Source organism: Leptodactylus fuscus, chromosome 1 (genome assembly GCF_031893055.1).
Source record: "Leptodactylus fuscus isolate aLepFus1 chromosome 1, aLepFus1.hap2, whole genome shotgun sequence".
Classification (NCBI taxonomy): Eukaryota; Metazoa; Chordata; class Amphibia; order Anura; family Leptodactylidae; genus Leptodactylus; species Leptodactylus fuscus.
In genome coordinates, this window is record NC_134265.1 from 266985783 (window position 1) to 266998323 (window position 12541).

Genomic DNA, 12541 nt, shown 5'->3' on the forward strand with positions numbered 1-12541 from the left:
GAGAGCTTTTTCAGACAGAAGAAAGTAAAGGTATGTTCACACAGAGTTTTTGCAGGTGGATTTTGTCATGGAATCCGTCTCAAAATGCGCCTGCAAAAATGACTCACTTTATTTTCCCTGCTAGCTAGTAGCAGAAAAAAGAAGCAAGATGCCCTATCTAGCTGCAGATTCCGTGGCTGATTCAGCCGCAGCTAAAGACATGAGGATGATCATATTGGAATACTTGTCCTAGTGAGGTTATGTTTTAAAAAAGTATTTGGTCTACTTATATCTAAGGCCCATTTTCTTTCTTGTAAGCTATGAGTTAACGCTGATTTATTCTTTCCAGGCGGCCGACAGTCTGGGGCTCTCTTATACAATTCTTTTGGTGTAATGGGCAAATCTAGCACCACTGACCGCAGTGGACACCTTAAGTCCAATGATTCTTCTGATTCACCTACTGGAAGTGGGTATAGCACTGATGTATCTGATGATAATATTCCATGTGATGGCATAAGTCCTTCCTCTGACATTAATGGAAATTCTGTTTCCGATGAACAAGTAAGTACATTTTGGCTATATGGACAACAGTTTTGACATCTAAGAAATGTAACCTAATGTTTCAATTAAAATGAGCGTTGTACTGTATACTGTAGCAAATTTCCAGATGTTTGATATGTCTTCATTCATGTGTATTGATTCCCACTATCTAAAACTTCCAGCAGGCCTACATCGTCTGCCTTCCTTACTGTGTACATTTCATTGAAGGTTATCTTTTCTCTAAATGTGCTTTTTGTGCTATGCTTATAAGGAGGGGCTTGGATTGCTTATTATTATAATTTAATTGGGAAAAACCTGCACTTTAGGTGCTATGCTTCTCCCTAGTGGTAGCTGAACTTAATCACCGAAAATGCAGTTAGGTGCGTAAGAATTTTATGCCGGTCAGTACCGACAGGAGATTTTTTTTCTTCTTCTTGTTGCTTGGCTGCTTTAGTAGGATAAAGATGTGGCTATAGTTTAGCTTTTGTGGCTAGAGAGAGTTTTAGGTAGACTGAGACACAGCTCCTGTTTTATCATTGGTTTAGACTGCTGCTGTCTCCCTCCTCGCTGCAGTTCTGCCTTCTCAGACTGACTGTTGTGTATGAGCACAAGCCCAGTATACGCTTTTCAGAAAGTCTATGTATAGGGGGCAGATATCCATTATAGTAAGGTCTAGGATATTATCTAATACATATAGTCAGGGAGTTGCCACACTTATAATTAGGCAGTCTGTATTGGCGCTTTTATCATATGTCTGCATGAGGTGAAGTGGGGGGGGGGGGGGGGTTGTAACTTTGTAACAGAAAAATTGATCATCAGCTCATTAAACGATGGGCCAGGAATTAATCAGTGTAGAAATTTGGACCTATTTAGTGGTTAAAATATTGCTAGATATTCCAAATAAATCTTTCATGGTCATACAGTAACAGAATATTGTGTATTTTATGTAATGGATTTACTTTTATTTTTACATCTTAAAAGGAAGTACTGTATATACAGCAAAGCTTTAGTTGACATAGTAGTATTAATATATTACATTGTACTTTTGTTCCAATCAGCTATTTAGGTTTACATTTGTATGTCGTTCCTATCATACTCTTATGCTTGAATTACCAGAACACATCTTATTTGTATATACTGCCTGCAGGTTTTAATATTGAAAGTCTTGCCTTACATTGTGTTTTGTCTAGGGTTTCTTTCATAATATGGTCTCATTAAATTATTGTAGCATTGCTTCCGGGACACTCTTTGTTCACTTCATCTTTAGTGAACCACTTGACTTGTATTTTCAATCTATTTTTTTTTTTTTAATAATTCCATTATCAATAAATGTGCAGTGTAGGCGATTACCTAGTTTTTTCTGTACCTTTATAGGATGAAGGTGTTGAATCAGATGACTTGAAAAAAGATCTTCCTTTGATGCCTCCTCCTCCCGACTCTAGCAGCATGAAGCTTACTATTAAGGAGATTTGGTTTAGCTTTGCAGCTCCAACAAATGTACGGTCTCCAGCTCTTACTTTTTCCAGGTTAGTTCAACTATGATGTTATAAATCCTTCAAAAGCAGAATGTGTTTACTACCAGGTATTCTTTTATCTGAAAGAAATCTTTAAATCCCCCTTAATACCTATGGATTTATTATGTTTCATGATAGCTCACAATTCCCACTTCAGTAAACAGGCAGAACTTGAATCTCCTGAGACCCAATACAAGGACTGTACTGGGAACCCGTAATATCTTGTGCCATTTAGAACAGTTGTATATTTTATGTGTCATCTGGACCTTTGGGGTCCCCTCACGTTCCAGGGTCCATTAGTAACTGCTACCTCTACACCCCCTATAGCTATGCCCCTGGTGACTGTAGAACTTTATTATTGAAGATCGGTAGTAGATACAGAGCTCTTTATGTAATAACAATCACACAGAATTTTCACCTGAAAGCAACATATTGTTCAAAATTGTACTTTTACTTTAAGCATAACTATAAGGGCAAGGTATGTACCATGTGTATCACAACCGTAATGTCTTTAAACAAGAGTCTGTGTTCTTAACTTTCTTTTAGCTTTTTTTTTTCCGAAAAAGTGTTACACTTTTGGTGAACAATATCTATATTTATATTGCGTAAAAAAGTATTTTCACCTCCAGTGCACATGGTGTATGACTTTATCACTTTCTGTTCAGTCCCCATCAATTCTGAGAATTAATAGATCCCTGTGTTAGTGTAATGCTGATTTTCTTTCTATGTTTCCACTTATGTACAGTTCCCTACACAGTGGGTTCCCCAGGACCCCATTATCCAGGAAAGATAAGTTGAAGGAGTACAGAGTTAGACCCCTTCATTCTCAGGATAGAGCCATAGAGATTGAACCCCCACAATTGCATGTCCTAGCAATATGCCATCACTTTCTAAGGTTGAAATAACCGCTTTAAGGATATACTTCCCTGTAACTGCCTTTGCTTTAATGTGAAATGGTTTTGATCAGAACTGTGTAATTTTAATGTTTACTTTTTATGATCTTTTAGACAATTAAATCTGCTTAGCACTGCAACACCAGCTGTTGGGGCATGGTTGGTCCCCATTGACCAGTTAAAATCCTCTCTGAACAAGCTGGAAACTGAAGGAACTTTAAGAGTTTGTGCTGTCATGGGTTGTATCATGACTGAAGCCCTAGAGGTGAGTGGGGTGATTGATTCAGCTAAGGCTAGGTTCACATCTGTGGTGGGTTTTCATCGGAAGTAAAAAAAAAAATAAAAAATAAAAAAATGGAAAAACACCAGCAAAAATAGCAGACATACTGTATTTTTCGGACTATAAGACGCACTTTTTTCCCCCCAAATTTAGGGGGAAAAGAAGGGTGCGTCTTATAGTCCAAATGTGGCGCCTGGCACCCGCCGTAATAGAGAGGCGGATGCCGGCAAGGGATAGACGCCGGGGCCTGAGACATCGCTGCGCTCCTCTGCCCTGCATGAAGCCAGCAGCGGCAGGGGCGATGCTATTCCGCTCCTCCGTCCCCCCGCTGCTAGCTTCATGCAGGGCAGAGGAGCGTAGCGATGTCTCAGGCCCCGGCACCTGTGCCGGCGTCTATCCCTCGCCGGCATCCGCCTCTCTAGTACAGCGGATGCTGGGTCAGTATCGGTGGCCCCTTCTCCCCCGGGGCCGGTCCCATACCTGTGAAGTTGCAGGCCGGCTCCTGCGCGGCGATATCGCAGGAGCCGACCTGTTCGGGTGACAGCTGGGAGCCTAATGAGGCTCCCAGGCCTGTCACTGCTATATATTAGTATTGCGGCTGGGTCTATGACCAGCCGTAATACTAATAGACAGAATGTCCCATAGACGGCAATACAGTTGTATTGCCGTCTATGGGACTTGCAATCAAGTGACCGCAGGTTCAAGCCCCCGGGGGGGGGGGAATAAAATAGTAAAAAAAAAAAAAAAAAAAGCTTTAAAAATATGAAATAAATAAAAGTTCTAAATCACCTCCTGTCCCTAGAATATATATATAAAAGTAGAAAATCATATATCATAAACCACCAGGTTTTTTTTTTCAATACAAGGTGATCTAAGCAATAGATATTCCCCAACATGGTATAACTAAAAAGTACTTCTGGCCCCGCAAAAAAAACAAACACTCTATGCGTCCCCGTACAGCTGCAGGGTCACCTGTCAATGTGGCCTTGCAGCTGTTGCAAAACTACAACTCCCATATATTAAATATTTTACCATTTTTTGCTTCAAAATTTTTTTCCCTATTTTCCTCCTCTAAAACCTCGTCTTATAGTCCAGTGCGTCTTATAGTCCGAAAAATACGGTAAACAGAGCTTGAGGAATACCTTTCCTTCTTTTGTATCTAAAATAGCTAGATGAAAAAGTTGGGCATGCAGTACTGTTTTGTCTGGTGATTTCTGACAGTTCTGTGCTGGACGGAAACGTGGCGCAGATGTGAACCGAGTGTAATGCATTTTTTGCTTAGAACTGTGTGTTATCTTGTTTCTCATTTCTAAGAAAAAATATGAATAATTAACAATTGGGTGTTACCAGCCAAGGGTCTGTCTCTAAACACTATCCAATCAGTGCTGCTGCCAGTGACAAGCTCTGCACGGACGCACCTCTTTGACAAGTGTAATTGTAACACCCAGTTGTCAATTATTCATACATTTGTAGAAGGAATAGCAGAGTAATGGCACCAAGCAGAGCTGTATTTACTAAAACAGAAGAGGAGTGCTGACACGTACTCCTTAATATTTAGCTAAAAGTAGAGTGAAAGCTGACGTGTTTGTAGTTCAAGTCAGTTCACAAGTATATTGACTATGATGGATTATGTCATGGATTAGTTGTTGTATATATATATATATATAACTAATCCATGACAAATATTAGTTTTTTTTCTCTACTTATTTATTTTATTAACTTCTTGTTGCTTTTCTAGCATTAACATAATGATTGTCACCACTCACATCAGTCTCTGACAACCTCTTTTCCATACCTGAGATTTACTTGTATACACTAGGCATAATTATATAGTAAGCTATCCAACCTATCAATTGTTATTGAAGTATATAGAATAAACCGGCAGTACCCAGGGTGAGCATGTAAGGTCATGGTAGGTGACCTAAACACTGCCACCACCCTATACTTTAAAATAGGAGGTACACTAAGCAAGTAAACAACAAAGCTATTTAATGCTGCAGAGGATCTGAGGACAGTCATAACCATCTCATGAACCCTTAGGCCTAATTCACACGGGCACGGAATAGCGTATTTTGGTCCTGATTTTGACGCAGGAAGCCGCGTTAAAATTGGGACCAAAAAATATGCCTGTCGTGACTGTCAGTCACAGCTTCCCTCTCCGGAGTAGGCCTAAAATGAATGGGCCTAGTCCGGAGGGTGCTGCCGTGAGACGGACGCTGCGGCTCAATGAGCTTCGGAATCTGCCTGAAGAAAGGGCAGCGCACTTCTTTTTTCCATGAGTGGCAACGTGCCACTCACGGAGAAAAGGTCGCTAGCGGTCTCCATAGACCACCATTGGGAGGGGGCGGATTATGACATGGATTACGCGCCATAATCCGCATCCTCTGTGACTGTGTGAACGGGCCCTTATACTGTTTGAAGCGACCCCCAGCATTGCCTTCTCTGGGTGTATCCATACTTATGGCCCACCCTGTAGATTAAAGATGCCAGGGTAATCCAGTGATCGTGGAGGTTCTGATTTGTCAGTCAGTGTTGCCAGAAGAAGCTATTTGCAGTCACTAATGTTTTTTCATGCTGAAATTGCTGTAAAGGTAATGCCATCTATTGAAATAATCACACTTAATCCGACAGAACATAGAAAGTTTTTCTGTCTTTTTAATTCTTTATTCATAGCATTTTTGAAATATAAAATAACATCATACAAGCACCCAGGAGGGAAAAGCCATTAACAAACTGCAAAAAAAATAAAAAAAATAAAAAAAGAGCATTAGTACATAGAAAGCAATGGGGAGCATAACACCTGGGGGAAGGAAGGGGCAGTATAGAAGAAAAAGAGTGAGAAGGTTAGAGAACTGTGGAAGAAGGAGAAAATGGAGAGGTCCTGCTGGAGAGTAAGCTTACCCTGGAGGGACCCAGTCAGTGCTATAGCTGGTTGACTATACTCACACACAGGAGGCACAGGAGGGCTCTGGCACTGATACTCTTTATGATACAATGCTCAAGATAGTCCTTAGAACAGTTAAAGGGGTTTTCCCAACATACACTGTATTTTTTTAAAACTTGAACAACCAAACAGATAAACCATCTGTACTGTACCTGTGACTTCACCGAACTCCTATGTGCTTTCTCAGTCAAGATCTGCACCCCAATAACACTTTTGCAATTTCAGCCTGCGATTGCCAGAGTCTTTGCGATGGAGCATGTGACTTCTTGATTACTAGTAAAAACTACCGTATATACTCGAGTATAAGCCGAATTTTTCAGCAGTTTTTGTGCTGAAAAAGCCCCCCTCGGCTTATACTCTAGTCAAGCAAAAAAAAAAAAAAAAATACAAAAAAAAAATTGCTAGCCGCAATAGCAATGTATAGAATCTCCCATAAAATAGTGGAAAAAAAAGAAGCTTTAAAAAAATATAATTAAAAAAATCAAGTAAATAAAAGTTGTAAATCCCTCTTTTCCCTAGAATACATATAAAAGTAGAAAATGACTGTGAAACACATACACATTAGGTATCCTTGTGTCTGAAAGTGCTTGGTCTACTGAATATAGGGGATCTGCAGTGCTCCTGTTCCGTCAGGAAGGGGTTAATAGGAGCACTGCAGATCCCCTATATTCAGCCAGGCTCAATTCCAAGTGGGGGAAGAAAAACTCAGTTCTCAAGCTCAGGGAACTACACCCAAAAACTCCGGCCATGTTAATTTTTGAAATTTTCCAGTAGCTGCTGCATTTCCCCCCCTAGGCTTATACTCGAGTCAATAAGTTTTCCCAGTTTTTTATGGTAAAATTATGGGCCTCGGCTTATATTTGGGTCGGCTTATACTTGAGTATATACGGTACATTTCCCAGGTGTACCTTGCTCTGTGTGCTTTGTAACTGCTGCCATATACTGACCACAACGTGTTTACAATCAAGTACTGACCTTTCCATTGATGCCTCTCTGTAATCTTTCTGTTGCAGCAAATTATTTACTGGAAATGTAATGACTTGGTCCTATCTATAATGGTAAAAGCTTATGGTGGAAAAACCACCTGACAGGTTCCCCCCTTTTTAAAAAAAATAAAAAAAATAAAAAATTATAATAACACTATAAACAGGAATATGGTAGTGTAATTCAGTAAATTGTATACATTTAAATATAGCTCTAGTAGTCATTTTTATCTGTGATTTACTTTGTACAGGATATTTAACTGATTTGTACATGTAAGTAACGTTTTTACCTATTTGGTGTCTGTTGCAGAATAAAAGTCTTCACTTTCCCCTTAGAAGCAAGTATAACAGGCTTACTAAACAATCACGTTTTCTTCAAGAAAATCCATCCTGTCTACTTTGTAACTTGCTTCACCACTACTTACATCAAGCCAATTATTCCATCATTGAAGACGCCACACTTGTGAGTTTTATTATTCGTTTTCCTTTTTCATAGTTATTAAATGATAATAAAAATTCAAATAGAATCTTGACAGTTTTGAAAAAAAATAGAAAAAATCCTTGATACTGGATATATGGCCCACAAATATATCAGTGCTCCAGCAATATTTCTGTTTTATTATTATTTTGTTATTGCTTAGTTAGAGTCTAATTCTCTGGTTCAGGAACAATATATGTGTTGTAGGGAATAAGGTGTAATAGTACCCTGCTGCCTTTGCTTACAGCCACTCTGATGGGTGCTCAGTTTTAGATTTTTCCTGATACTTTACACTGCTTGGTACTCTTCTCACCTGTACTTACTTTTGATATTGTATGAAACAGCAGTGATTTATCCTTTTGGTGTCACCTCAGCCCCCTTGGAACCTACATTGGATATTTTTGGAAAAATTAACAAAGTAGAGTTGAGTACTGTGAAGTCTGTACCATGCAGTGGAAAATTGTCTTTTTGTGTTCACACAAAATAGCCACCACCATCTTGGAAAACCCATTTTAGTCTAAAACACTGCCCCTTCTGGATAAGCTTCACAATTATAGAAATAGCAATTGCACAGAGCTTTGTCTTAATTTTTTTTTTTTTACGGCTTGTTTTTCTCGCTGGGGATATTCCTGTTACCCTCTAAAAAATGGCAGACCAGACGGCGGTGGCGGAGCTTGCGGCGTCTAAACTTACGCCTTCGCCGTCTTCAGGCGTTGCGAAGTCACCCCTTCTGTGGAACTTGCACGTAGGAGTAGGGAACTGGATGACCGGTGAAGTGCTATTTACAGAGCACAGTATGGGGGTAGGACTAGTTTGGCATACATGCTGAAGACACCCCTGAACATGAGAGAAAAATAAAAACGAAGTAAGACTGAATACCTGAGTCAGGTTGTGTCTTCCTGCTATGAAAACTAGGTTAAAACTGGTTAGCATAGTGTCTGTGGAGAGGGTATAGCCCAGAGGAGGAACCAACATATTTTGGTATTCCTAGTATGAACCTCTTAGTAGCCAGGTCTATACCCATGATGGTGATGTGTCCTTAAAAAAATACATAGAGAAAAATATTTTAAGTTGAGCATAAAAAAGTGAAATATATAAAATGTGGATATTTCTTACTTCTTTGCTTAATTACAAGACACTTAATGGTTTTACTTTCTTGTAGAGTGATGGTCTTCCAGCTCTTGTCACATTGAAAAAAGGGCTAGTTGCTCTTGCTAGGCAGTGGATGAAGTTTATTGTTGTGACACCAGCATTTAAAGGGGTACGTTTGGTAAGACCAGCCCAGCCACTGAAGCCACAAAACACTCAGAGAAGAGATGAGGATGATCTGAATGGCCTAGAGAATGGTGGAGCACTGCAAAGTGATACCAGTGCAGATGGAGCGGAGTTTGAGTTTGATGCAGGTATGATACATTAGTGGTCTCTCCTTTATACATATAATATTAGATCTGTGTGCACACTATCATTGGTAAGACATAGCAGGCAAAAATTCTAAGAAGCACTTTTTAAAAATCTTATTGTGTTATTTATTCACAATGTACCCATACTCAGTTACGTTTGGTTCACATCTAGCATTTGGGGACTCCATCCCCCATTTTGCTTAAAATATGTGGAGAGAAAAGCCCTTCAAGCAGGACTCTTCTCTCCTCTGATTTCAGGCGGACCCCATTATAGTCCATGGGGTCTTTGGGTAGCCACTTTTTATAGGCTTTCCATTATTCGAGTCTAATAGTGTTAGTATTACTTTATATAGTTATTCCTTTTTATCTGAAAATTCAGGGTCTTGTTCTCCCTATTTGGGTCATGTGATCTCAGGGTGACCTTTCTGCATGATTCGCACTAGCTGTCCACGGGGGCCAATATCTGCTATAACTAGCTAGTGCTGATATAAGACAGCTTGGGGCACACACCTATAATGATGGAGATCACAGTTCTGCCTCACTGACTGTATATTTTTTGGTCACGTGATGCTGTGCTGAGGAGTCATGGGATTGATACAGAGAAAGAGAAATATAAAAGTCAAGATGTAGTCAAGTCAGGAATCAGCAGAAGCTGGATTATAGGGGTATGAGGACGGAATATATGTCAGAAGCCTGAAGGGTGACAGTCTGGTAAAGGGTGCAAGTTTGGAAAACAGTGTTTCTTTAACACTGAAGTAAATGCCCATAAAAAAATGTTACCCGACAAATCTAAAATTTCTAACCAATGCTTGAGAAGGATCATAAGGGAACATTAGAGAAGAAGTCTAACATGAGTACAGGTGTTATTTTTGTATTTTGTATACCAACTTATTTTTTATTAATAATCTCTTTTAGCGACCATTAGTGAACATACCATGCTTCTTGAAGGTACCAATACACGACCGCCCCCTGCAGGTGTATCTTCTGGTCCTGTCAGTGGGGCCGAAATTATGAGGAAGTTATCGAAATCTCATGCTCATAGTGATTCAGCTTTGAAGATAAAAGTAAGTTCCTTTTCTTATTCACATACATTTTACAAGACTTTTTTCATTTACTTTCCTTTGCAATATAAGAGTTCAGTTTCATTGGTTGACATCATCTGCGTAAAAGGTTTTCTTAGGCTGATTCACATGGCTATAATATGTCCATATTTTACAGACCATATTACATCTGTGCATCTCTTCCTCACCGTGGGTCTAATGAGGCGAATCTAGTCATAGATCCCTGCAAAGAATCTAATGATCTGTACTAGTAGCATTATCGGAATCTATAATGATGTTACTTTGGGCCATTAGGCTCCGGCCAGGAAGGAATTTGAAGACGTAATATGGTCCATATAATGCAAACATGTCGTGCCATGTGAATCCACCCTTAACTTGTACTAAACTTGAGCCAATCTCCATAAAAAGGGTCACATGGAATTATTACTATTATAGAGTTTCTTGGTGACAGACTCCCTTTAAAGGGAAAGGCTGATGAAAGTAATCTCATTTTTATCTGAGTTAATATATAATTATTAAGTGCATAGGCTTAATCCAAGAATGCACTGGTTGACAATTTTCTTAAGCTGGCCAGAAACACTGGATTTATATAGCCTGAACCTGACAATTTTCACTGGTCCAGACAACAACAACAGAAAACAATACATTTAATGTGTACTGAGGCCACCCAACACTCCCTCAATAGCAGATGTCGGGGTACATAAGCTTCAGGCTGTTGCATTTTAACTTCCCGATCCTGTTTGTTCTCAGGAAAGCTATTGAATTCTCCCCACTGCATGTGATAATATGTTATAATATGCAACGGAAAATGGAAGCTTATCCTGAGACAAAGCTTGAATTTAGCGTGAAAAAACAGACATGTAAATGAGTCTAGGCTTCTGACAGCCGATCACCTCTGCCCTTCCCTGCAGTAGGTACCTATGGCAATTTCGAATAAAAAGGGAAATTTCTGATACAAATGATCTAGCCACATCTTTCTGTGTGATACCTAAGCAAAACATTATGGGACATTTTATCAGAGCTACTTACCTACAGACTGGAATTGCAAAAAATAAGATGGCAGAGGCTGAATTATCTTTTTATTATAAAAAATAAATAAATAAAAGCAATAGCATGTAGAAAACAGAGCATCAGTGTTATCTAATGCATGTTAGGTTAGGAACTGATAAGAATAGTTTAGTTTGTCTGCTGCAGTTGCTCTTTAAATTTGCTGAATTGGAAGCTTCATATCATAGGAGCGTGGCTAACCAGGACATAAAACCGTGTGTGTAATGTAATCTGTAGTATATACATTTTATTTAGCTACAGGGATGGTTTAACAGTCACTCAGCTCCTGTGAATTGTTATCCCCTGTTCTGCATTGTCACTTGGCATTACGTGAACACGGATCTTCTGTACTGTTTTCAGAAAAATCTACATCCCCAGGCACCGAGTTAGCTCTGCTCGTGTTTCATAGACTTTGTCAAAATCTCTTCTTTTGTGAGTTATTTTTTTGTTTCTTTAAAGGGGATCCACCCATATCATTCTTTGAGCTACACTAGTGGAGACACCGCAAATGATTCTCCTGCCCATGTCAGCAGATCTGGAATGCCTGTGAAAGAAAGCCCAAGGAAAGAGAGTCTTCTGAGCTACTTAACTGGGAGTTTCCCTAGCCTGCACAATCTTCTGGATGGTACACCACAGAGAAATGCTACAGCTGTTAAAAGCAGTTCACTTACCAGGACAGGTATTGAGTTGGTGCTGTATTGATGGTTGAGAGCCCATGGTTCCCCCTATTTAAAGGGATTCTACCATTAAAACCATTTTTTTTTTTTTGTGGATAAGACGTCGGAATAGCCTTTAGAAATGCTATTCGTCTCTTACCTTTAGACGTGGTCTCCGCTGCGCCGTTCCTTAGAAATACCGTTTTTTACCAGTATGCAAATGAGTTCTCTTGCAGCGATGGGGGCGCGCCCCAGCGCTCAAACAGTGATGAGGGTGTCCCCACCGCTGCCAGAGAATTGTTTCCAGCGCCGCTATTCCGACGTTTTATCCACAAAAAAAAGGTTTTAATGGTAGAATCCCTTTAATAAATATTACATTTATTATTCTCCGCTATTTCTATAAAATGTACATGTTTCTAACCTGCCAAAAGATTTGAAGATGATCTGTCACCTCTTCTAACATGTCCGTTTTAGTAAATACTTGCAATCTCCATAATATAACTTTCTTAGACCATCCTTTCTTAGGATTTGTTTGCATAGAATTTTTGGAGCCAGATTTTGAGGTGGAATCTGTCTCCAAAAACACTGCCTAACTCTCTCATTCATTTGAGTGGGAGTCAGTAGATGATTTGTTCCTTTAGGGAGCGTTCACACTACCGTCTGTGTCCGACAGGTAGTGTGCGCTCCTAGTGTCCTCTCAAAATCTGGCACAGACAGTAGGAGCGGACACTAGCTGTGTCCGTGACACCTGTCATTTATTTAAATG

General features: G+C 39.6%; 1 protein-coding gene across 9 annotated transcripts in view; it reads left to right on the forward strand.

Annotated features, from left to right (window-relative positions):
• BLTP1 (bridge-like lipid transfer protein family member 1) overlaps positions 1 to 12541 on the forward strand; it is a 204638-nt gene that overhangs the window by 119228 nt on the left and 72869 nt on the right. For all 9 annotated transcript variants that reach the window (XM_075287049.1, XM_075286973.1, XM_075286984.1 and 6 more), the window contains exons 36-42: positions 329 to 540; positions 1894 to 2045; positions 3041 to 3191; positions 7444 to 7596; positions 8774 to 9014; positions 9927 to 10075; positions 11579 to 11798. In XM_075287049.1, the coding sequence (XP_075143150.1) occupies positions 329 to 540; positions 1894 to 2045; positions 3041 to 3191; positions 7444 to 7596; positions 8774 to 9014; positions 9927 to 10075; positions 11579 to 11798 (1278 nt within the window). The remainder of the gene's footprint in view (positions 1 to 328; positions 541 to 1893; positions 2046 to 3040; positions 3192 to 7443; positions 7597 to 8773; positions 9015 to 9926; positions 10076 to 11578; positions 11799 to 12541) is intronic.